Genomic DNA, 26,945 nt, shown 5'->3' on the forward strand with positions numbered 1-26,945 from the left:
AACATTTTAACAAAAAATACGAGGTCAGGCCCGGGGCGATGGGGTCCCTGGGGCCAAAAGTGGCCTCAGGAAGGGGGCCGCCCAGCCCTCGTCCTGTTTTAAAACATTTTTTTTAAATGGATCAGGTCCTGGGAGGTGAGGTCCTTAGGGCCCACAAAATATTAAGAGAAGGGGGACCACAACATCCCCCTTCTAACAAAAAAGAAAAGCTCGCATCTCGCTAGAGACCCCTCCCATCCCTGCACCACTCTGCAAACGCGCCTCCTGTCGCGTTCTAAGTTGGGGGATTAGGTCCGCTTGAATCCAGAGGGTCCCTGGGGGCCAACTAGCCCACCAGGTACTCCAGTAAGCCCCACACAGTGGGACTGTTGAAAGGTGGTCCGAGGCTACGCCCCTTTTCACACCAATCTGCAAATGCACCTTTTGGTGCATTGCTGGTGGGTTGAAGAGGTCCTCTTGTGCTCTGAGGTCCTCAGGACTAGAGTAGACTTCATCCACTGGGCAGCAGTGCACCAGGAGGCGCATTTGCATAGAGTGGTGTAAAAAGGGGGCGTGGCCTTGAACCACTCTCAGCAGCCAGCTGTGTGGGGCGCACTAGAGGTACCTGGTGGGCTAGTTGGCCCCAAGGACACTCAGGATTCAAGGTGACTTAAGCCTCCAACCCAGAATGCACCAGGAGTGCGTTTGCAGAGTGGTGGAGAAAGGGGTGTGGCCTGTGTCCACTGTCAGCATACTGAAGGTATCAGGTAAGCTAGTTGGCCCCTAAGGATCCCCAGCAGCGAAGAGGACTTTAAACCCCTTCCCAAAGTGCGCCAGGAAGTGCATTTGCAGAGTGGTCGGGTAAAGGGGATGTGGCCTACTATGAGAACTTAGTAATCCTGCTGTGTGGGACTTACTGGAGGTAATAGGAGGGGTAGTTGGCCCCCAAGGTCAACCTTGGAGGCCAGCTACCCCTCCTGTTACCTCCAGTAGTTCTCACACAGTGAGATTGCTAAGAGGTCTCCGGAGGCCACGCTCACCTTTCTCCACCACTATGCAAAAGCGCCTCCTGGCACAGTACTGGTTGGGGGATGAAGTTCACTTTACTCTTGAGTGACTTTGGCGGTCAAGTAGGCCTCCTGGTACCTCCTGTAAGCCCTACGCAGTGGAATTCCCGAGTGCTGGTCAGAGGAAAAGGTCCCTTTCTGTACCACTCTGCAAACGCAACTACTATATTATAGTTAGAAATTAGCATTTAAAAAACCTTAGAAATTCACTGAACAAACCATGGGTTTCAGGGACGTTATTGTTAGAAATTAGCATTTATTACACCTTACAAATTCACTGAAAAAAACGTAGATTTCAAAGACATTATAGTAAGAAATTAGCATTTATTACACCTTACAAATTCAATGAAAAAACGGAAATTTCAAGGACGTTATAGTTAGAAATTAGCATTTTAAAAACCTTAGAAATTCACTGAAAAAACCATAGGTTTCAGGGACATTATAATAAGAAATTAGCATTTATTACCTTACAAATTCACTGAAACAAACTGAGATTTCAAGGACGTTATAGTTAGAAATTACATTTAAAAAACCTTAGAAATTCACTGAAAAACCATAGGTTTCAGGGACATTATAGTAAGAAATTAGCATTTAAAAAACCTTGGAAGTTCATTAAAAAAAACACAGGTTCCAGGGATGGTGTTATAAAAATGAAACATAATCCATGCCGGTGTCTTACAGTGCAATGTTATTCATGTGATGGTATGTTGAGGTTATATTGGCGTAGTGCAGAATGAACTGTTCATTTGGCACTGCTGTGCCAACTATATAGCTTTGAAGCAGTGTTGGTCATTAAGGGAGGAGAGATCAGTCTACTGTATGCTTTATGAGTATGAGCAGATTGGAACAATAGTTTCTGTAGGGGATTGAGTGCTGTTGATGTCCAGTTGATGGCCAAATATCTTTGTAGGAGGGGTATATGTATGTTGTAAGGTCTATTTACAGAGGACTGTGTTATACAAAATATATGAAAGTGCGCATGTGTTGGTTGGGGTGAAAAGGACATCCAGAAAATTCTCTGAACCAAAGCTCCTGTATGTACTAGTGGTATGCTAAGAAAAACGTGTTGTATTAGCCTGCCACTTCAGCTTCACTAAAGCACTGTTTCTCTTCCATCTTCAACAAGCAAATGATAATAAATGACAGGAAATTATTCCTCTGTACACATTGCTCTCTGTCATCAAGAATCTAATCACTCTTGCCCCAGTATAGGCCAGTTCTCGGGGTGCTCTGTTACTCAAGCACAGTTAGGAAACCCCCATAAGCAGAAGCAGCCACAATCTCAATTAAACTAAAGTGCTCAGCTTTTTACAGTGTAGGCACAAGATGCGTGTGTGGAGTTTGTCCTTTGCCTTGTGTTACCTGTCGTTGATCAGGTCTCTCCAGCGCTGCATTTGCCCCGTAAGCATTACACGATTCCACGAGGTAATCTGATGTGATTCCTAGGAGCGAACTTGATTCTCCGCAGGATCCATCTGCCACAACTATAACTTTGGGCCAATCAGCAGCTGGAATTTTCCTTAAATATTCATCTGTAAACTACGATAATAAGTGGATTTAGTTAGGAGTAATTTTTCTTATAAACAACATGTATTTTCCTTATTTTCTACAACATGTAAGAAACAGGCAATAATATCTCAGTGCAGGGACGAGAGACAGGGTTTGCAAGCACAGAGAATCTTTCCTTTATTTATAGTATCAGACCTTTTGAAGTAATGCATTGCAATGTAAGGTTTTATTTTAACCACTGTCGCCAAAAGGCCGTAAAAGCACACTCTCCCAGATTAATTTGAACAGCAGACTCCTGTTCCAAATCCATGATTGTGCATATATTGGTAGGTAATGTAATATCTGCTTTAAAAAGATGGATTTCTTGACTACCGTCTTTTGGGTCCCCTGCCTTATTTAGATGTGTCCAATGGTAGAGGTTTTTCCAGCTTTAGCATTAGAAACAACTTCATGGCAGGCCAAGTTTCTGTACAACCGCCAGCTCACAGGCAGTCCATGTGCATAGAGAACAATTCTGGCATATCATGTACTTAGATTTTACATTTTCAAAAACAAACCCCTACTTTGGAAATGTGTTATTTCCAAACTGTACGAATGCAGAATCGGTCCTCATGCCTCCCTGCATAGCAGAATGTCCAGAATTTGGCAATGTTGCCAACGTCGTTCCATCTTATATTAGTAAACATGTTCAGTGAAAATTCTATGTCACACATATGGAGAATTCTGTATATGTATACTCATAGTCATGCAGAACCACAAATACTCATGTACACTGAAACGTCCTCTCCATGCCCATTCAGCTTGTTGGCCTGTTTACAGATCAAGCTGCTCATGGCCACCTTGTGTGGCCCTGCGTGGCTTGATAAATCTAGAATAATGCAAGGCAGAGCAAACCACTGCCATTCGTTACTCTGCAGCAGGGAGGTGCTCCATTAGTAAAGCACGGGTGTTGTAGTAGGGCTATTTACAAAATTAACTTACTCTTGTGCGTATTTTACATGTGTAATTTACTATTACAGTTTTGAGTAAATTTAGTACTTTGGCTATTCACAAAGTATGAATGTAAAAATTACTAGAAGCTGTAGATTTGCATTTCTCCATCCACTGAAAAAGAGGGTACAGACACATTTAGGAGTGTAAGTTACTACTGCCAAAAAGAAACAGTAGAAAGCCCAGCATCACACATGGTCAACCACTGATACCCTAACACCCACCCGTAGAAATGAATGGGGACAGAAACTTATAATAAACCTCATAAGAAATAATGTTAAACTGAATTAAATATTCTAAAATAGCTTCCTCCTCTGGTCTTTGCCCCTCCTTCAATTTACCTAACCACTGCTGTGACTACTGTCGGTGCATGGCCGTGTCTGTCCTAGCTGGTCAGTCGGCTGTTGGTTGTCATCGGTGGTGTGTGGTCGGGCCTCTTGAGGAGGGTGGTTTTTACCAGCAAGCGTACCACCAGAACAAACACAGAAGTGGGTCGGCCATTGCAATAGCCTGCCTGCCTTGTTTACTGCCAAGCCATGGGTGTTCAAAGGGCAGGCGGGAGAATATATAGAGTGGTATTGTCATGTCGGAGTATTTTCGAGTCTGGTAGGACCTGGACTTGGACCTGGCGGATCGGGGTGCACCAGAGTCGTCTCAGCAGAAGGACAGCTGAGGAGTGGGGTAAGGTGGTGCGTGGTGCATGTCACATTGGGTTGAGCCTGGTCCCACCAAGGGGGCAGTGGAGGTCCAACGGAGGCTAGGAGGTAACTAGTAGGACTTGTGCATGCTCCCCCCTTACTTTGTTTATCGCCTCACTTCCCCATTTCAAAACATCACTTCAAGATTTGTTTTTGCCTGTGACACACAATTTGCAACTTGCAGAGTACAGACTGTTGTACAGACCACTGAACCGTTACAGTGCGTTGTTGTTCTGACATCCTTAGTAAGTAGCTACTATGCATGAATACACACTTGCAGTTCAATTCCGTCAAATAATAAAAGCACTTACAGAAGCTTGGGGAGGAAAAGGAAAACAGGTACAAAAAAGTGCCAGTAGCACCTGGATGTTGGTGAGGTCTACATTGCTGTCGCTGAACAAGATACTTTGATTAACCTTCAGCCTCAATCTGCTGAGAGGATTTCTCCAGATTTCTCAGGTACTCAGAACCTTGATCGATGCAAAATGACAATCGGCCAGGAAGTGGGCATCAAAAACATTTTAAATGTAAGATACTGGAGGAGACTCCCGTGGGAGTCAACCAGCCCCCTGTTTCCTTGATAGACTTTGATTTTAGTGAGGACAACACACAATGTAGGCTTGCCAACGTCACTGCCACCAAAATTAGTTAAATGCACTTTCAATGAGTTAGGGTTTGACCATGTGACCAATGAGAAACAACCATTGTTCAAAACAGAACATTCTGTGCTTACTGGTGATGTTGGCAGTGCTATCACCTTGCCTAAATATATAACATCTATGGTTCATTTGTTTAGGAGGTTAAGACATATGTACCTCAAAGTAGTGATAGCATTTCAAATGGTCGTGAGGAACATTATACAAGAGCCCCAGGACTTCCACTATCTCCCATAGTCCAAATAGTCATAGCCGGTATGACAGCAGTGGTCAGGGATTACTGCTTGCAATTGGGGGGGAAAATGTCTGAAGGCATGCAGGTCTAAAGGATCATACAGGTGTTTTCACTATTTCTTTGACAGATTCAATCTCCAAATCTCCAAATGTACCGATATGTGCTGAGACTTTTGAAACTAGGCCAAACAAAATATTTCCTGAACATGACCCTCTTTCTCAAGTGCATCCACTGTCCAAGCCTCACGTGGAGGCAAGTACTTGGTGGAGATCGGTGGAACAAGCTTTTTATTCTATTGGGCAAGTGGCCATGCTGCACACAGACAAACTCTGTATGCAAATTATAATCCTGAAAAATGTGGCAGAATCCACAAAAGATATCGATAAGAAATTAGATAATATGAATCATTTTATTACGCATGTCTTACGATCTGCCCAGGGCACGGAGACAAGCTTCTTTTGCTCCCATGCTTTAAAAAAAATAGCAAACCCTCCAACAATTATTTTATCCTTAATCTTAGATCTGAGAAATTAGTTTCATAATCTAAAAGGAGATCATCATTCACTCAGGACTTTGCAGCAGGAAGGGCATTGGAAGAGAGTCAACCAGGAATAAATAATACACAAATTCCAGCTAATAAAAAATGTAAGGTTTGCATTCATAAAACAGAAAAGTTAGAAACATATGAGGCACAGCAAGTGCAACATATGCTTTAATCTATCAAAAGAAACAGTGGTATCAAAGGAAGAATTCATTGTAGCTAATAAAACTTGGAAAAGAGAGGACCTACTGTAGCACAAAAAGCAATGGTAAAAGGAACTTGCGTAAATGAAGGCGCCCCAAGCGTTCAATTCTTTTATCAAGAAAAAAGAAAAAATGATCGAACAAAATCAAAAAAAGTCACAGCAGAAAGCTGTTTTGGGTCAAATTATGTTCCCCGTTTTTTAGGTCGAGCTACAGCGTGTATGCACTCTCTGCAAGACCTGCTTAATCAATAACAGCAACTTTTTCCCACTTGTTCACTCCACTGTTGCTCTTCTTTACTACCTCCTAACTCATTGGGTTTGACGATACGTCACTTCCATGTAAGGCTGAGGCGCACCGGTAAAGAACATAGATGGAATACAAAGTGCACACCCTCCCCCAACACATTTAGTCCCATCTCAAAAGAGACACCTGAGTCTTGCTTGGTTTTCACAGTGTGTATATTTTTATTAAGATAAGTTCACAGGCCAATTACTCCATTGACCTCCATTTCTTTATTTAAAACTCTCCAAATTATTTTCACATCACAGTATTCAAATACTCACACGTATATACATATTTATCTATTTACAGCCCGTTCTCCAATGGGCTCTTGGTTGACCTTCGGGCTGTGCCAGCAGGCCACAACCAAGTTAGCCAGCTCTCCTTAAGTTAACCACCTTCCGGTCAACAGAGCCGCAGGTAAATAATCTGCCACCACTTGTGGCAACCAGCAGCTTCCAGGGTAGGGCTAGAGGATCCAGGGCCACCAGCAGGTCAGCCCCAACTCTCCCGCCGTCCCGGAGCCCATGATGATTTTTAAGACCTGTTCTGGGGTAAAAACTGGCACTGACCAAAGAAGTCCCTGTGATACCTCTTGTCCAAGACCCCGCAACCGCCCCTGCCTGAAGCCCTAGTTCTGGGATGGGTGGGTGGGTGACTTCCTTCCGCGACGTCCGACTCCTGGGCGGTCAGCAGACAAAGAGGGGGCCATAAAGCTGGGCGCTGACTTTTCAAGCCTTGCGCCCTCTCTAATTGCATCCGGGGTATTCCTATAGCTCGTGACGTACTTCCTCCTGTCCCTTTTGCTATCACTTCCGGGTCGTGCGACCCGGAAGTGAATCCCTGCATAGGCGGCCCTTTGGCTGCCACTAACGGCGCCACGCCCTCTACGTGGGGTGGTGCCCTGCATAGATGGCATACAAAGTGCACACCCTCCCCCAACACATTTAGTCCTATCTCAAAAGAGACACCTGAGTCTTGCTTGGTTTTCGCAGTGTGTATATTTTTATTTAGATAAGTTCACAGGCCAATTACTCCATTGACCTCCATTTCTTTATTTAAAACTCTCAAAATTATTTTCACATCACAGTATTCAAATACTCACACGTATATACATATTTATCTATTTACAGCCCGTTCTCCAATGGGCTCTTGGTTGACCTCCGGGCTGTGCCAGCAGGCCACAACCAAGTTAGCCTGCTCTCCTTAAGTTAACCACCTTCCGGTCAACAGAGCCGCAGGTAAATTATCTGCCACCACTTGTGGCAACCAGCCGCTTCCAGGGTAGGGCTAGAGGATCCAGGGCCACCAGCAGGTCAGCCCCAACTCTCCCGCCAGCCCGGAGCCCATGATGATTTTTAAGACCTGTTCTGGGGTAAAAACTGGCACTGACCAAAGAAGTCCCTGTGATACCTCTTGTCCAAGACCCCGCCACAGGGCGAGGCGCTTACTGGCAGGCTCGACCTCCCCCCCTGCTCTCGAGAACTTCTGAAATGGCCCCTAAAACTGTTTGTATAAATAGTTCACTGCCCGCCTCTGAGAGGTGCACTCCGTCTGCAGTGTACAGTTCCAGCCTTGACGTTTGTATTAGCTTGTGCCGAATGGTGCGAATGCTAGATTTCTGAAGTATTTCGGCCACAGACTGGTTTAATCTTTTGACTGACTTATTCACCGCCTTCGTGGGTGCGCCCCGCGACCATGTCTGCCGCGGAATGACTTCGGACCATAGCAACATGGCATTCGGTACAATATTTCTGATTGCCGCTAGTGTAGTAAACAAAGACTCTTTCACCACCCTCCTTCCCTCCGGGATCATGTCGTTGCCTCCACAGTGCAACACCAATACATCTGTGGGGGGCATGCCTCTGCTCATGGCCGCCCGTAAGTCATTCTGGACGTCGGCTAGGTGTTGACCGCCTACCCCTACCCAATGGTGGTCCCATCCTTGCGCCTCTTGAGCCTTTCTCTAGAGCAATTTCTTGAAGACCAACCCCGCCCAGCGAATAAATGAATGGCCGCACCAACATATTTGGATTCTTTGGGATGTAGTACCTAGGGTAAATATTGAAATGAATAAAAGGTCAGAACCGGCTTTGAACAATAAGAGGGGAAGGGGGGTTAAGGCGATGACACTCATACTAACTGCGGACGCACATAACGTTCATAACATGCTGACTTCCAACGCCCTAATCTCTTAATCGTCTCTTCTGGCAGTCCCAGGCCTGCTGCTGTTGTTGCTGCCCCGATACGGAAGGAATGGGATGTGAAATCAGCCGGGTCAACGCCCATCCTTGCCAGGGTCAATTTAACTACCCTTGTGAACTGGAATTTGGTGAGGGGTAAACCGTTCCTATGCAGCAATACTCTGTCATCGCCCCCTTGAGGCCTGGTTTGCATAAATTCCCTTGTCAGCCTAACTGGGCAGTAAGACTCCCCAGCTGCCCTGCCTAATTGTATCCATGCCCCCCTGCCTAAGGGATCTGCTTTTGATCTCCGAACCCTGACTCTCAGGACGTCTTCTGACTCCATCAGGTCCTCACACTTTAAGCCCCCTTCCCTATCCGCCTTAGAGGCAGGGAGCAACTCAGAGATCCTAAGTGCCCCACAAAAGGCTAGCACGTATGCTACCCTAAATAGCTGGGTTTCATAAGGGGAGAAGCAAATCATAGGCAGTGTCTCCAAGATATTCACCAACCTGCTCACGTCTATGGGTCTTCTTGAATCCTTCTCCCCCGGGGTTAAACGTTCCCAACCCTTCACGGCTCTCCTCACTCTCTGGTCCTTCGTTGGGTCTGCTACCCCCCTTAAGCCCGCATAGAATGCCAATGCTGACAGTTGCCTCTTTATCATCGCCACTGACGTCCCACTTCCTCTCTGGTGTACTATAAAACCCAATACGCTCAAGGGTAAAAATGCATCAACTAGACCCGCCCCTCTTAAGTACACTTGATAAGAGTAAATACTCTTAGTCTTGGGAGCCAGGGATGCGGATATCAACTCGGAGGCTGCGGGGCACCAAACTTCCATAGCCCCGCTGGGAAGGCTGTCATGCTCCTCTCTGCTTGTGGCCAATGCGTGCGGAATTCTGTCTACTTAAAACGGGACAAGGAGTCAGCGGCTTGGTTCTCTATCCCAGGCACATGTCTTGCAGTAAAATGTACATTGCGCCTCAGACATTGCAACACTAATTCTTTTAATAGGCGCAGCACCCATGTGCAAGATGCTCTCTGGTTGTTAATAGCCATAATCACTGACATGCTGTCTGACCAGAATACAATGTGTCTGTTTGCAAGCGTATCTCCCCACAAGTGCAACGCCACCACTATGGGGAACAGTTCCAAGTAAGTAACATTGCGTGTCAGACCCTGTTGTGCCCATTCTTCAGGCCAGTACTGCATGCACCACCTGGGGCCCAAGATTGCTCCAAAACCCACACTCCCAGCCGCATCTGTGAACAGTTCAAGTTCCGCATTCGAGGAGGTAGGCGTCCGCCATATCACAGAACCATTAAAGTTCTCTAGGAAGTCTTTCCAAATACTCAAGTCCTTCCTCACATCGGCTGACAGCCTAACTCTATGGTGCTTTGCGCGAAGCCCTGACATTGCCCTTGCTATGCTCCTGGAAAAGGCCCTACCCATCAGTATGACCCTCAAGGCGAAGTTCAGTTGCCCTACCAAGACCTGTAGCTGGTGTAATGTAACTTTCCTTGACTTCAAGCAGTCGTCAATAGCAGCCCTGAAGGCAGCCACTTTTGACCTAGGTAGCCTGCAAACCCCTTCTCTGGTATCGATTTCAATGCCTAGGAATGTCAGGCAGGTAGTCGGCCCTTCTGTTTTTTCTGCTGCTAGTGGTACTCCCAGGGCTTTAGCCAAGTGTTGGAAGCCCAGCAGGGCCTTCCTGCATGACTGCGAACCCTTAGGACCGAGAAATAGAAAATCATCTAAGTAGTGTACAACTGCGTGGGATTTGTCAGAAGTAAGGAATTGTTCCACCGCCCATTCTAAAAACCTGGCAAACGTCTCAAAAACTGCACAAGCGATTGAACAGCCCATGGGCATGCACAGATCAATGAAATACTCCTCTTTGAAGGTGAAGCCCAAGAACTTAGTATCCTCCGGGTGAACTGGGAGGAGCCTAAATGCAGCCTCAATATCGGACTTGGCCATTAAGGCCCCTTCCCCCAAGGCCTGTAGCTTTTCAATAGCGGTGTCAAACGTTGTATAACGCACCGTGCAGAGATCTGGGTCCAGCTTGTAATTGACGGATAGACCTGGGGGGCTTGATAAATTATGTATCAGACGGAATTTCCCTTTCTCTTTTTTAGGAACCAGCCCCAGGGGAGAGCAGACTAGATCAGGATTTGGAAGTTGTGTGAATGGACCCGCTACCCGCCCCAAGGCAACCTCTTTCATGATCTTATTTTGTGCTGCTTCCATGTTATGGAGCACCGAGCTCTGATTGCAAGGCGGGAAACTGGTGGGGGTAGCTGAAGACGGGATACGGAAACCGGACGTAAAGCCATTGTGTAGAAACTGAGCCTCCTCTAGTTTGTCATATTTGCTATGGAGGTGTGTCAGAACATGTGTCTTAATGGGAGTTGGCAGACTTGTCGGATGTCTGACTTGGCCTACCTTTTGGAGTGGCATGGGCCGGCTGCTCTCTTGGGTTTCCTGATTTCTTAAAGCATTTGATCTCTGGATGAGACTGCCCCCCACAGTAGGAGCAGCAGTGTTTAAACTTGCACATGGTCCCCCTGTTACACTCATTTTTGTTGTACAGCCAGCAGGCCTGTTTTTTATCTCCTGCCCCCTGTCGCTCCGAAAGGACTGATTCTGTGAAGAGGAACTGGTCTTGGGCACCGATGGGGAGGAATAAAAAACTGTGTGCCATAAATTGGTCTCACGTTGATCCCATGCTATCTCTGTGTGTACTGCTTTCATTTGTCTGAATTTGTTATCATATTTTAACCACCCCACGCCTGGGAACTCTGAGGCCACCCCATGTATCAATGATATATAACTGATTATCTGAGGGCCCAACGCGGGGTACTTCTCCAACATAATGGCGGTATAAATGGAAAATCCTGTGATCCAATTCTTTAAAGACCAGTCTACCCATACCTTCCTCTGTTTGTACTCGCCTTCCTTACCTCCTCTGGCTTTACCTGGGCGACACCTGCATTAATAAGGTCAAACACATCAACATATTCGCCCTTTAGTATCTTTTCTTTGATGTCTGCGGGTACAGGCCAAGTGATCCCCGTGGATGGCGATAACGTCAAGGATGCGGAGCCGTATATTAACGGGCTGTACGCTAAAGTCGGCTGACCCGCCATCTGCAGCCCGGCCCCCCTTGCATATGGGTACCTGATGGCCCTACCAAATTTGCGCCGGTGCTTGCTGTTGGAGACTGGGATGCACTTCCCACATTCGGGAAAGGGCCCATCAGTATTGGACATCCCGGGTATGCTGTGGAGGGTACCATCGTGCTAGCAGGGCCATTACTGATTGCCTGACCATGTGAATTAGTTAACAGCATCCCTGGTAATTTGCTCCACTCCTCCAAACTGCACCCAAACTTATGCTATTCCGCTACCCGGTTGTGCGACCACTGGCGGTAAGGGTGCATGAGAGCCGGGCGCCTCCGCATAAGCGACGAGCGCCACTCCCATCTGCGCAGCATTAGAAAGAGCGGGATTTCTCTCAAGCGCGCCATTGTCCTTATTCGTGTTCGGGCTCAAGTCTATTGTCTCTAGCACCTCCTTCTCACCTGAGGATGCTGGTTGGGGCTCTGCTGCCCTGGGTCGCTTCTCTTTAGTCGCCTCTTTAAACCTTTCCGGTGTACGCCGAGTTCGCTTGCCTCGCCCTCTTTCCTCTTGTGCGTCCGCTCTTGCCCATTCTCTCATTGTCTTTAACGCCCAATCCACACCTTTTTCCTTCGTAAACTCCAACAGCTCTGTTAGTGCGAGGTAGTCATCTCTTTTGGCCGGGGCCCCTTTGCCTTTCGATGGCCGTTTAGGCGGCATTCTGCACTTAAAAGATAGAAATGTGTTATCACCACTTTAAATGACATAACATGCATCTGGATTAGCCGCCAGATTGAAACCTGCTCGACCACCATGCAGATGCTGAACTTTTGCCCAGAATGACGGAGGATTTATTACCTGGAAAATGATATGATATGATTGTACATAAACCTCAAAATAATGTTTCCGGACAGGTGAATTATGAAATCCCAAGAAATTTTGAAGGACTAATTAAGACATTTAAGTTTGCGACTATTCCCGTAAAGAACAATAGAAATAACTAATGCTATTAATAAATTGAAAAGGACTACATTTTAATAGAATGATGAGGGGGTCGATAGAGATAGGCCCAGGAGTGCACATTCTAAGACTGCTGCTAGGTCTTGAAATAAAATTACCCTTTCAAGCCATTTCCAGGCCAGGTCTACTAAGCTTCCTTCCCATGCCCTCTATCGTACGGTGATCCTAGGAAGCTGAGAGGGGCAGATAGTTACAAGAGAACCAGCTGTATTTCTCAATTAGAGGCTCTCCTAGATCAGATCTGCCATAATGCACATAGGGCTCACACTTGTTAAAACACTCGCTGGCCGCGGGGGGAGGGCATTCGACCCGACCCAAGCTGAGCGCTTCTGCTTTAAAGCCGCGCGCTCCGCTTCCGATATGCAAAGCAATCTCCATTTATAAACACTCGCTGGCCGCGGGGGGAGGGCATCTGACCGGACCAATGCTGAGCGCTCGGCTTTTAAGACGCATGCTCCGATTCCGATATGACGGCTGCTTAAACCAAGGAGGCGCGCTGCGATCTGCATGTAATCTGCTATTCCGGCTATTTCAGCATTTTTGCAATTTAATTACTCCGCGTCAATAACGCTACGCTATCCTCACGCGCATACGCTTTGGCCCCCTCTATCGTCGGATCCGCTCCCCCAGCATACCGGATCCGCTAAGGGCAGGCTCACACACGCAATGGGCATTCCCTGCCCCCCACCCTCGCTCGCCATCAACGACTCGCGCTCCATGCAAGCACACGCGCATGGATAGCTCGCACCACTAACATACCCACAGCCACACTGCGAGGCCCACTCACCTGCTCCACAAAGTCAGACTGATCTTCGCGCACACACAGCCACCGCGACGGTCCTGCCGGTGACTTCCTTCCGCGACGTCCGACTCCTGGGCGGTCAGCAGACAAAGAGGGGGCCATAAAGCTGGGCGCTGGCTTTTCAAGCCTCGCACCCTCTCTAATTGCATCCGGGGTATTCCTATAGCTCGTGACGTACTTCCTCCTGTCCCTTTTGCTATCACTTCCGGGTCGTGCGACCCGGAAGTGATTCCCTGCATAGGCGGCCCTTTGGCTGCCACTAACGGCGCCACGCCCTCTACGTGGGGTGGCGCCCTGCAGTTTCTTTACACTTTCGTTCTTCGGCTGTTGTGTGGGAGAAACCTTTTTTAATTTTTACTTTCCGATGTCGCTCGTCACTGCGGTAGGACCTGCGCCCTCACAGTATTCTCTGGAACCTTGCGGTAATTTTTAATGGTGAAAGTGTTGGAAAGGGGTATTGATCTCTTCTCTCCATAGAATATGCTAGTTTTTTTCACAATCCAGATAGGAAAAAATGATGTTTAATTACTTTCCTCTTAGGGCCCACTATCAAGCTCAAGGATTTGTTTTCAAATAAGTATACCTATTCCCACCAACTTTCAAATGTATGCACATTGATTAAGAAAAACAAATTTGCCCCAAAAAAGGAACAAACTAAAACCAATATTTATACATTTAAACTTAGCCCTCTCCCCGGAACCTCAGGACTCAAGAGTATTATACCTACAAAAAACTAAAAAGGCCATAATTGAAAAAGATTTGGGGGAAACAGAATTGTGTTTTCTTCGACAGTGGGGCGATGTAATTTAAAAACTAGCATCACAACAGGTGCCTTTTGTTATATCTTATAAATAATCTATGTTCCTTTAAATACCAATGTTACAATACATTGCTTACTGGATTCTGGAATGTGGAATCCAGGTGGCAGAGAGGAGAATTACTTGGTTGCTGAAGGAGTAGGTCCTTGATTGCCTATGGGGTTGAATTGATGATTAAACCTAATTTACATCAACTATCTGCGTATATCAAGTCATTTCAGTGGCCACGAGGATGGGATCGACTTGAAGATTCTTTATATCGAATTTATAAAGAAATGAATGAACCTGTGAAGAATTACTGATGATGAAAATTTCTTCAACCTCCTGAACATTTTTCAACCCCTACGGCTGACAACTACAAATTACAAGGTACCTTTGAATCAAACTAACTTTAACTAAAAAAAAAAAACGACTTCAGCAAAATTTAACCTGCTTAATTCTTTAAACAACTATAACGTCATTTCACTGCAAACGCCTGAATATGTACTTCAATTTAAAACTTAAACGTAATCTTCTTACATTTCAACCGTAAATCGAAAAATACTGTTGTCTTATAAAAGAAACTCACATGCTGAAAATCGTTAATGTTGAAGAACAACTTCGTTGCAATGTTTAATTACGCATCTTCACACGCGCGCTCTGTTGACTTTCAAAAGCGCTGCACGCGTATCTAAACATTCGTCAAAACTCTCTGATCCACGTTGTGCATCATCGCGTCTTAACGTCTTGAATCACACTAGGCATCATCACGCACTCGTTCCCGACGCATGGCGGCCATCTTCAATTGCCATGACAACTATACACAAATAGTGTATATCGGCAAATCGCAAATTGAAAACATCGTTTTGCTCAAATTTTAACGAGACAAAACCTTTTGTATTTAAACTAAATTGTGAAGCACAACAGCAGAATCTTAATAACGAACAACACAAAGCTTTAAACAACTTTTAAAGGAATATCGTTTTGCTTATAAAATCAACAGGCATTAAAGCAAGTGAACTCATACATTTGGGAAAAAGAATCGTATGAAACATTTGAACAGATTTAATTACAACATACATTTATATTTCTGCATATACTGAACAAAAAAAAAAAATCAGTCAAATAATCAAACATTACATACAGTATTTTCTAATGAAATGAAGTAAATTTGAACTACTCCAACTTATTCCAGCTGACATCGGTGACTACATTAATTATTTTAGGTTTTTTTTCCAGCTGACATCGGTGACTACATTAATTATTTTAATTTTTTTTTTTATATATATACATTGTTTCAGAATATTTCTAATGCATAGAGAGTAAGTGAATTTAATCATTATGGATGTTAACTCTTCTGTTACAGCTCCTCCCAAATTCCTACAAAATCCTGGTTCTCCTTCCATGAATTGGGAAGATTGGTCCGAATCATTTGAAACCTACTTAGAAGCTATTGGAGGAGATGTATTCTTACCTTCTAGGAAGTTTGGTTTACTGAAACACAACTTAGGGGTAGAAGGAAGGAAAGTTCTAAAAACCTTACCTGTAATAAATCGAGTAGTATCTACCAATGTTGATACTGTGGATGAAAGTAGTGAAACTAGTGAAACCAGTTCCAACGATGCGTCCATAGATGTTTATTCTGAAGCTTTAAAAGCCTTAGAAGAAAATTATGGAAAAAAACTAGTATAGTGGTAGAAAGACATAACTTTCTCTAGCAGCATGCATGTACTTCTGCCTGAAGTACATCTTCATTCCCCGCTGCCAGGTGGCGGATGGAGGCTGAGGGCCAGGTCTGCTCTGCAGTCGCACCCTCTGCCAGGGCCCTTAATCAGGGCTCAGGGGCTGCACATGAGGGCAAGAGCACCTACGTGTTCGACGAGCTGCAGCCCCTGCACAGAGAGGCCTACCTGTTGAGCATCCGACCTTCCGGGCAGCATGTTGTCTGCTCTGCAGACTGCACAACCCCAGCTGCGAGTGTGCACCACCCCCCCTTTTACAAAGTTGCAAGGCTTTGATGTTTTTCTTCTCTGAAGCAGGCACATCAGACATTTATCAGGAACGCATTTAAATGTCTGCAAAACATGCACTGTGTGCCAGTTAACAATCTATCTAGACCTTTTTTTTTGTCACAACTGCTAAGTTGCCCGCATTTTGAGGCTGTAACCTCTTGCTGACATGTTCTCCATTCCAACAGCCCAGTACCTATGGTGGTATAATTTAGCATTCTCTTGCCAAAGTTTTACCATACCCAAAATACAATTACACTCCAGTGGATTCAATTAATTACCTACCCAACAAACTCACATCACCCCTAAATTTACCCTGATTTATCTTAGGTGGAATCACTCCCTGCCCCCTCCACAAACCCTATTTTCTTTTGAAGTTGCAGTTTTATATAGTTCCAACTCGACCCGGAGGTATCAGAGCGCTTGACACGCGCACCAGTTACATTATACAAGGACACCTTCATTTATATAGCCTGGCTTCACAGTGCACATATGCCGTCATCTGTTCCTTCAATCAATTGCAGTAAACCTAACTACTTTTTATCCTGGTTTGCTTCTGTTTGTTTTTACTATTGAAATGTAAACGTGCTTTTTTGCCGTTCCCGCATACTCAGCTACATTATTGAGGCGCTTACTGGATTAGGTACATGCCATTAGAAGCCATTCTTAGTTTACTAGTTTAATAATAATGTATGCACAAAAACATAATTAAAATATCACATGTAGACGCAAACGGCATTCTTATCAATATCTCATTGTGATTTGATAATACATAAATTGATTCTTTATCTCGAAAGTTGATGATACAGGACTATATACAGTTTCAGATGTGATAGCCTAATCGAAATCGGCCCATTTCAATAATTTTACATAGAGTAGAAAATAAACTTTCTGCTATTAAATACATACACTATCCTGTAGCTGTTTCTACAGTGAGTTGTATACATTGTCAGCAATCCTTTTGCATGGCACATTAAAGTGTTTTTTGTCAAATACATCATTGCTACTATGATATTGAAACCAATTTGTACCAAAACGTTATTTTATATTTATATTCTAAATTATTCATCTCTCACCCAAAAATAGAAAGAACACCGTGAGGTGCATGGATATATGTTCTTGTAGGATTCCTTTTGAGAATTTGTGGATAGAATTCACTACTCTACCCTTTGGGTGGCATGATGTATGTGACATGATTTATGTGGCATCTAAATATCTCGGAAAAGAATTGGCTGCAAGTCAAGGCCAGACAATGCACCGACTATGAGTAAAAAGTGTGTGTTTACACATGCTTGCTGGTTTTAAAAACACAAAATAAAAGGGATTGTCTTTTACAATGCCAATAGATCAAATTCTTGCAAATGCTAGACCTTTTGCATTGCAAATGCTTGTTCTAAAATGGGATTGAACTGTGATGTGCCCACCAACTAGCAGCGACTGGTACAGGTAAGAGCAGTGATGCGGGGCAAAGCTGGGTGGGGGAATGTAGACAGATGCGGAGTGGTTAAAAATGATATATTTTTTTTTAAACCACTTATCTTGCGCTCGCCACACCGCCGAATCAGCGAAGCTGGTTTGAGTCAGCGAGCACAAGGTAAGTGGTTTTATCTATTTTTTGATTGAATTTTAACTAACCCCTAGTCTGTCAACTTTACCCCCTCACCGCCCCACCGCTCATAACTTTGCCGGTCGCCACTGCAACCAACTCAAATTCTTCTGTAAATGGCAATGTTATTGACAGCCAAGGCAAGGACGCGGTCTCAAGCACAACAATTCAGCCTAGGTCACTACAAAGTGATGAGGATCAGGAGGCCCCAATCGTCCAATCTCACTGTGTGGTTTGAGAGCAGGTAGGGGCTTAGAAGCTGAGAAATCCAAAGGCACAAACTAAGAGGAAACAACAATACTCACCTTCTGCCCCAACTGACAAAGGTGTCTTTTGCATTCCAGGTAAAGATGTTAAGATTGCCTTCACTTTAAATGCCAGGAAATAATCAGAAAGATAGCTGTCAACTTTCCTGAGCATCACAAACAGATCATTGAAATGCCCATACGATAATAAATGGTATGGAACCTGTAGCTTGGATAGGCCAGGATGTAACAGAGCCATCAAGCAGTAAAAATCAATTAGCATATCAGTGCATCAAATATTCCCTTGCTAATGACTCAAAAAAGAAGAGCAAGAATGAAAATGTTTCACAAGAAGAAATGTTGCAGGTTGCACCCCTCTTCCTGTCTATTCCAGCGTCCAACAGTCAATTTGAGATGTTTCAACTTTGTAATAATAATCCCCCTGCTTACGTTTAAAAAATCAAGAGCAAGGTTGAAAGAGCTACTCGAGAAGAAAGGTTGCAGGTGGCATCTCTTTCTTTGCTTGCTCCATCTGCCAATTGCCAATTCCATACATTACAGGATCAGCATCTATACACAGTGCTATGGTAACGCAACAATTCACCAGGGAGCCCACTGGCCCAGACCAGGACTCACAGAGTATAGATAGTATAACACTTTATCTTGAAAATACTTTGTGAGGCAAGGAGTATATTTTGAATAGAGGAAACATACTAAAACTATTATTGGCGATACCAAAGCTGACAAATATAACCTCAAACAATATTGACTTTATTGCTATTTTTCCAGGCTTCACAGGAGATGTGAACGAAAGAACAGAGATTCGATTCTTGAAAAAGAACATAATACCCACGTATTGTAGCAGAAATATATAGGCTGGAAGAATGGCGAGTAAGAACTGTCCATCCAGCCAGGGTTAAGTACCTATCAATTTTTGAGTCTGCTAATTGGAAAAAGAGCAAAATACAAGGCACTAGATCAGCCTCGTTGTGATCGTTTGTCTTCCGTGGAACAATTGGCCATTTCGATAGAGTAACTTTAACCCCAGGGAACAATATAGCAATGTGTATGGACCTTGCATCAGGTAGAAAGGAATATTTTCTTAAAAATCTTCAAGAAAAAACTGTGACAGGCTATCTGATGCTATCCACCATCAACCCTGATATAGTCTTATGTCAAGAAATAACCTTGTTCACTATGTGCTCTTGGAACATAAGGGGTTATAAAAAACGGATATCTTGGTCTGTGTATTTACACTATGTATGATCTTTTAATATATTATGCATACAAGAAACCTAGCAAACACTTCAAAATCACTTGCCTGATTACACAGAGTATCAATCTCCAGCACGAAATTTAGAAAGAGGCAGTCGTCCCCTTGGCGGAGTATCGATTTATGTACAAAACCAGCTGAGGCTAACAGCAAAATATCTTGTCAGAATTCAATGTTGAAATTATTATACTAAAGCATGCACCATCCATTAAGGTAAATACTGGTAAAAATCGACTAATAAGGTATCTGGTGGTAGCAAATATATAAATGCAAACCTGATTGAAAAAGAGCTACAATAGAGCACTCAATTGATACCCTAAATGTATTAAGACCAGTCAATATAAAATCAACTTGGCTGTTAGCAGCAGGAGAGTTTATTGTTAACATGCTTGCTCCATTAGAGGAGGAAGACTGGCTTGATATGGAGAACCAACAATGGAAAATTCCTCAGATGGCTGTAACTGTATTAGCTATAATCACAAAGGATTGCTTCAAGTTAACCTCAACTTTGAACAATTTAGGTCTTTGGCCGATGAAAGACAGAAGTGTATCTGACCAAGATGGCTCCTACACACAATGCTAAATAACTGTGCATGAGAGCCACTGAATGAGTGAGTGGTTGTATCGATCATTGTGAACTTGTATCAGGGATTGTATAAGAGAGTAAATATGTGTTAGTATATGTTTCAATAAGTAAGGTGTGTTTAACTGTATAGTTGAAGAAATGGAGGTGAGATTGTTTCTTTGCATGACTGACTGGGTGTGTGAGTAACTCCATGGATGAGTGGCAGTGTGTGAGTGTCTGTATACACTGAGTGTATCTAAGGTTATATTAGAGTCTGAAGAGGTTTATCGTATTAGCACAAGAATGATGTCAAATGAGATGTCATCAGTGATGTCATCAGTGATGTCATTTGAGATGTCATCAGTGATGTCATCAGTGATGTCACTGACCATGTCATGAATGATGTAATATGTGACATGATCAGCAGTGGATTGCGGGTGCGCAATATATAGTTAGTGCAACTAACTATATATGGAATTTCAATGGTTTTGTGTGAGTAAAATAAGGTTTTTTAAATGCTAATTCCTAACTATATATGGTCTATAACCTATGGTTTTTTCAGTGAATTTTCAAGGTTTTGTAAATGCTAATTCCTAACTATATATGGTCTATAACCTATGGTTTTTTCAGTGAATTTCAATGGTTTTTTAATAGCAAATATCATAAGCTGTCGAATGTCAAGTACGTGGTAAGTGAAAACATTTTCGTGTTTATGCACACTGATCTGCTTTGAATGGTGCCCCCCCCCCTCATTTCTATTAGGAGTACTCTCTCTTTGCAGATAGTGAAAGGTAGTTAACGCAGGCCTTTGCCCCCGTTGTAATCCGTCGTGCCTGCTTCTCTCTCCATTTGATTGATTGTTATCCAAGTATTTACTGTTTTAGAATTAGTTCTCTTTGGTTCATTCTCTATTTACAAACAAACACAGAGTCGCAATACTCTGTTTAGTCTTTGCAGATAACGAAAAATCGTGTAAAAAAAAAGAAAAGGAATCGAGCAAAATCAGTAGGCCACCAATGGGATCTCTTTTTGACCTCGCTAAAATAGAAACATTAGGAACAACCCCTCATAACAAATACAAAACTAGTGAGATGAACTGAACTCCACACAATGATGGCTGCAAAACAGCTCGGCTCCGCCACCCACCCCGCCCAAAATAACGATAAAGAACGGCTGCCATGATTGGTTGCGGAATGACCACGACGGAGCTACGAAATGGTGCTGCTCTCATGCTAACCCCAGCTTCAGTCTGAAACATCCAGAAACACTGTAGACTACCAATTCGATCAGTTCCGGTAGCGCCCCAATGTAACCCGGTAGAGAAGAACTAGCCCTCCCCTCTTTGACTGATGGTTCTTGTTGCCTGTCCCTTCTGTTGTCATTTAACAGAACTATTTAGCCTGCTGAAAGGGGTTGTGTTCCGACCGCTGGTTGGTGGAGACATTTTGACTATATTCTGGACCTGCGTTGTCGCGTAATGCGTCATATGACGCGCCGCGTTAGCGCATCCGGAAGTCATCCGGGGCGCGCAGCGCGTAACGTAAGCATAACAAGTCATGTGACTTGTTAATAAAACTTTTCATTGGTTCATTTTACTTTTCTTATTGTAATGATGAAAGGCTTGGTCATATGACCTAAAAATTACGCTTTTCATTACTTCCGAACATTATTTTTTCTTAAATATATGTTATAATGTTCCAGGCTAATGTACTTTCCCGGAAATTTTACAACTGTCCTGCAAGTAAAATATATTCTTTTTTCGAGAAAAAGAGCGTTTCGTCGTCCCATGACGGAGCCGTTGAGCAAAAGAGGGTCGACCTGCTGTCTTAGTCGCCGATACGCCTGAATATGAGATTCTTATCGATCACTTTATGTTGCAGGAATAGAAAACACAACAGCCCTTGACCATTTATCTTTACTGCGTTCCTTCGTATTATACCTTTTACCCTTCATGTAATTGGTCTGCTTTATTTCACTTGCCTTTTAATGATTCTAAAACAGTCACTATTATTAAAAACTTTACCAATGTATATACTACTACCATGTTTTCTTTTAAAAACCTTTATTGTGAAAATTTCATTATACAAATACGAGCCTATAACCACGTGGGCCTGCCACAGAGCAAACTGTAATCGTATATGATGAATAGACATTTACACTGTAGAGGAACGTAACGGGCGGGCCATTAGGTTGCAAGAACTAAGGTGTCTAACAGTTACGGAATCGGTGGATGTACATTTTATAATTAAAATACGACAGGGCCAGTTACAATAAAATTATCTAGATATACATTTGCGGGCAAGTACCATGGGTGACGTTAATTCGAACTTTCAACAGTACAGTAATTAATAACACATCAGAACTTAATATCAATAGGGATGTCGAAATAGTCAATCAATTCTCGTCCCCGCCCGCCATGTGCTTCAAAACTGCATACGTATCTCGTGATTTCAAGGTTCTGCAACCAGTACACAACAAGGAGTTACGAGTCCCATTTATTCCGGCGCCATTTTGTTCGAGGACGGGCAGGTCCAGGATATAGTCAAAATGTCTCTACCAACCATCGACTATGATGATGTTTATATGCTGTATTTATTAGAGTAACACTCATCTGTCCACATGAAATTAATTTGCCACAATCTAAACATGTCATTTTAATCTTTCCAAAGTTCTTCTAAATATTTGGGACCGCTTCCCTTGCCTCTGAAGCTCTCAGTGCCACTTCTTTGATGAATGTACTAGCAGGTCAGGGGTTCTCCTCCAAATCTCTCTTTTATGCAGCACTATAATTAATTGGTGCCACCTCTCCATATGACGATGCATGGTATAGTTACCACAACTATATTTTTTTTCGGTTCCTCTGGAGAGTTCATCGTGGCAGATGAAGCGTGTAACGTACCGGGCATTTACCTTTTTTTGCATGTACAGGAAAGGAAAAAAAATCGAGCGTCCGAGTTCTAAGGTGTCCCAGGGCCATTTTAGTGGACCAGGCCCAAATCCAAAGAACAGGCCGCCATTTTGAGAGTACTCTTGCAGCCGCCTGTCGCTGTAGCATCAAGAGCAGCCGAAACTCAGCTGAATGGCAACTGAAACGGTAAAGGGGCCCCCTACTACAGCAGACGAGCCTCCACCTAGGAAGGCCCATTCACGCCGGCTCCCCCCCCCTTCGGGCACCCCACGCCGTTATTCGGAGCAGTATTGTAGGATGGCCACACCAGTGCGGCAACTTGCTAGACATCACCTCGGTGGTAACCGAATCTCAACGCCTTGTGGTGTCTTCTATTCAAAAAACATTGTTATGCTGCCTTCGACCTATTCGCCGCAAGTGCGCACACAACTCAACTGCATAGCTTGCTAGACACCACCTCGGTGCCATCCGGATCTTGGAATCTCAGCACCTTTTGGTGTCTTCTCTTCAGAAAATATTGTTGCGCTGCCTTTGGCCCCATTCGCACATCAGTCCGCTACTGACGCCATCTCACAGGCTAATGGGGCACCCCACGCCGACTTTCAGCATTGTAGAATGACCACACCAGTACAGCAACTTGCTAGACATCACCTCGGTGCCATCCGGATCTCGGCGCCCCACTGCAGATGAAGTGCCTCTCAACTATGAAACCACCACGGTGACATCCGGATCTTGGCGCGTTGTGCAGCCTTCGGCCTATTCGCACATCGGTCCGCTACTGACGCCATCTCACAGGCTAATGGGGCGACCCACGCCGAGTTTCAGCATTGTAGGATGACCACACCAGTACAGCAACTTGCTAGACATCACCTCGGTGCCATCCGAATCTTGGCATCTCAACGCCTAGTGGTATCTTCCATACAAAAAATATTGTTACGCTGCCTTTGGCCCCATTCGCACATCAGTCCGCAACTTAGACATCACCTCGGTGCCATCCGGATCTTGGCATCTCAGCGCCTTGTGGTGTCAGTCAGAAAATATTGTTGCGCTGCCTTTGGCCCCATTCGCACATCGGTCCGCTACTGACGCCATCTCACAGGCCAACGGGGCGCCCCACGCCGACTTTCAACATTGTAGGATGGCCACAGAAGTGCGACAACTTACTAGACACCACCTCGGTGCCATCCGGATCTTGGCGCGTTGTGCTGCCTTCGGCCTGTTCACACATCGGTCCGCTACTGACGCCATCTCACAGGCCAACGGGGCGCCCCACGCCGACTTTCAGCATTGTTGGATGGCCACACCAGTGCGGCAACTTACTAGACACCACCTCGGTGCCATCCGGATCTTGGCGCGTTGTGCTGCCTTCGGCCTATTCGCACATCGGTCCGCTACTGACGCAAATTCACAGGCCAACGGGGCGCCCCACGCCGACTTTCAGCATTGTAGGATGGCCACACCAGTGCTGCAACTTGCTGGACACCACCTTGGTGCCATCCGGATCTTGGCGCGTTGTATTGCCTTCGGCCTATTCGCACATCGGTCCGCTACTGACGCTGCCTCACGTGCCAACGTATTTTCTCCGCATTTTATACCCTATGCCGCATAACAGGTCATGTGACTTGTTTATAAAACTTTTCATTGGTTCATTTTACTTTTGGTTTCCTAATGATGGAAGGCTTGATCATATGACCTAAAACAACACTTTTCATTGGATGAAAACTTTTCTTTTTTTTCCCAAACAATGAAAGCCCCACCTTGTTTCTGGATGTTTCAGACTAAACTGGCGTCAGCATGAGAGCACCACCATCTCGTAGCTCCGTCGTGGTCATTCCGCAAGCAATCATGGCAGCCGCTCCCCACCAGAAGCCTGCAGGAGTCGGGGCCCCCAAAACTTTTGATGAATTCTCAAGGCGGAGGGGACGCTTTCGAGAATGGGGTCCAAGACCTAGCAGACAAGCGTCCGATTTCCAAGGTGTCCCAGGGCCATTTCAGTGGACCAGGCCCCAAAAGGAAAGAGCCTGCCGCCATTTTGAGAGTCCTGTGACAGCCGCCTATCGCTGCACCGCAAGAGTGGGCGCAACTCAGCTGAATTGCGGCTTTTGACACAGTGGACCAAAAACGGACAGAATGGCAACTGAAACGGTAAAGGGGCGCCCCACTACAACAGATGACACTCCACCTGGAGAGGCCCGTTCACGCCGCCTCCCCCGGGGCGCCCCACGCCGTTATTCGGAGCAGCATTGTAGGATACCAAAACCAGTGCGGCAACTTACTGGACATCACCTTGGTGCCATCGTTCTGCTGCCTTGGAACTATTCGCACAACAGTTTGCTACTGATGACCCACCCCCCGCGACGCCCCACGCCGTTATTTGCTGGGTGGCAACTTACTAGACATCACTTTCGTGTCATCTAGATTTCGGCGCGTTCTGCTGCCTTGGAACTATTCGCACAACAGTTTGCTACTGATGACCCACCCCCCGCGACGCCCCACGCCGGAAATCTGGACGTTGTGCTGCATTGGGACTATTCGCACAGCCGACCGCTACTTCGTTGTTTTTCCCTAAAAATGTTTATATGTTATTACTATTTTTGTTTTCTTGTATATATTTATAAATTATTAAAGTTTTATAATCTTACTACTTTGTCGGAGTGCTATATATTTTTAATGTGACACATAATTGTAAAAACTTTGATGTACAAAGAGTCATCCCTGGAATCTTCCGCTTCACGCTCGGTCCCCTCCCCAATCACAATACAGGATGGTTTTCAGATAATAGCAACGCTTCTGCTGTGACGGATCTCATCGAGTGTGGGCCTTGATCTACTATAACTCCTTTGAAGAGGGGTGATTCTTTACAGCTGTGGCCATAAACTACATCTGCAGGGCTAGCTGATAGCCTAGGACCGGCCTGGACAATCGGACACAGAGGAAAAGGAGTGTCAGAGGGTGCGGTAGTGAATAGGGCGAAAGGGAGGTGTCGGGCGGGCACAGGGTGTGATTCTCAGGGAAGAGCAGCGCAGATGGGGGGAGGTTTATTACCCATGCATAAGACAGAGAGCGGGGGTGACCACTGCCTGGGTGAGATGCTTGCGAGGGTGGGGAGCCATGCTAAGGATCGACAGCGTGCACAGAGTGGGTCTGGTCAAGGCATCTAAAATGGCTGCCGTGCACGACAAAAGTGTGGCATTTGAAAAAAGACAAGATGGCGCAGACAATGTTTTTCAACACTTCCTGATTTCCTTCGAATCGAACGTTAACAGACGTTGGGGCATATTACCAAAGTTAAGCGATATTTATCCCTAACGATGCATTGCAAAGATTTTTTTACCGTCAGAAATTATCGCAGATAAACCTTGCTATTATCAAGGTTTATCGCAAATACGATAAAAAACGACCGCAATGCATTAATATCGCTGAAAACTCAGCGATATTCATGCATTACCGAGCTAATGCTCTTAGCCATGTTATCCACCTCCCATTGCATAACATGGCTAAGAACTGCTCAGGGCAGCTGTTACTTTTTGGAGATATTCGCGCTTATCTCGAATATTTCCAAAAGTTGATAATAGGAGATAGCGATGTTAGCGACTGTTTCCAGTCGCTAACATCTTGGCATGCCCACTTTGCATGTCATTAGTGATAAATATCACTCACATGCAAAGTGGGGCCCAAGATGGTCGCTATCTCCTACTAGCCGTCGCTAACTGGTGTTAGCAACAGCTAGGTAATACAGATATAATTTTATCTCCGCGAAGCGGAGCGCTGTTACAGATATATATCTTGTTTTTGAACGTTAATTTCTCAAAATGCACTGAAGCACATATATTGAGACCTAGCAAAGGCATATCGGGCTACCAGTCCCTAATATTTTACCAAGTTTCGTGCAAATCCATTCAGCCGTTCGATTATTATTATTATTTTTTTTTTTGCCCCGCGGGGCCCTTTTTAAACCTCCACATCAAACCTAGGGGGTCAGCGAGGATCTACTATGCCCCCTTATGGTCATTTGCCCCTTCGCTTTGGCCTCCTCTTGTCTCTCGATCCTACCGAGAGACAAGATGGCGGCCGCTACGTACTGTTTGGAATGTTTACAGACACCGGAGAGCCAATCAGCTTCGCTTCGCAAAGCTCCGTAACGCGAAAAGTACGCGAAGCGGTGCGCTGTTACAGATATATATCTTTTTTTGAACGTTAATTTCTCAAAATCCACTGAAGCACATATATTGAGACCTAGCAAAGGCACATCGGG

At 44.8% G+C, this 26,945-nt stretch overlaps 1 protein-coding gene across 3 annotated transcripts in view; it reads right to left on the reverse strand.

The window, feature by feature from the left end:
• LOC144799793 (uncharacterized) overlaps positions 1-26,945 on the reverse strand; it is a 436,537-nt gene that overhangs the window by 297,133 nt on the left and 112,459 nt on the right. For 2 of the 3 annotated variants that reach the window (XM_078671345.1, XM_078671344.1), the window contains exon 2: positions 2,409-2,585. The exons of the other annotated variant lie outside the window; for it this stretch is intronic. In XM_078671345.1, the coding sequence (XP_078527471.1) occupies positions 2,409-2,585 (177 nt within the window). The remainder of the gene's footprint in view (positions 1-2,408; positions 2,586-26,945) is intronic. 3 annotated transcript variants of the gene reach the window in all.

The sequence above is a fragment of the Lissotriton helveticus genome, chromosome 12 (genome assembly GCF_964261635.1).
Source record: "Lissotriton helveticus chromosome 12, aLisHel1.1, whole genome shotgun sequence".
NCBI lineage: Eukaryota > Metazoa > Chordata > Amphibia > Caudata > Salamandridae > Lissotriton > Lissotriton helveticus.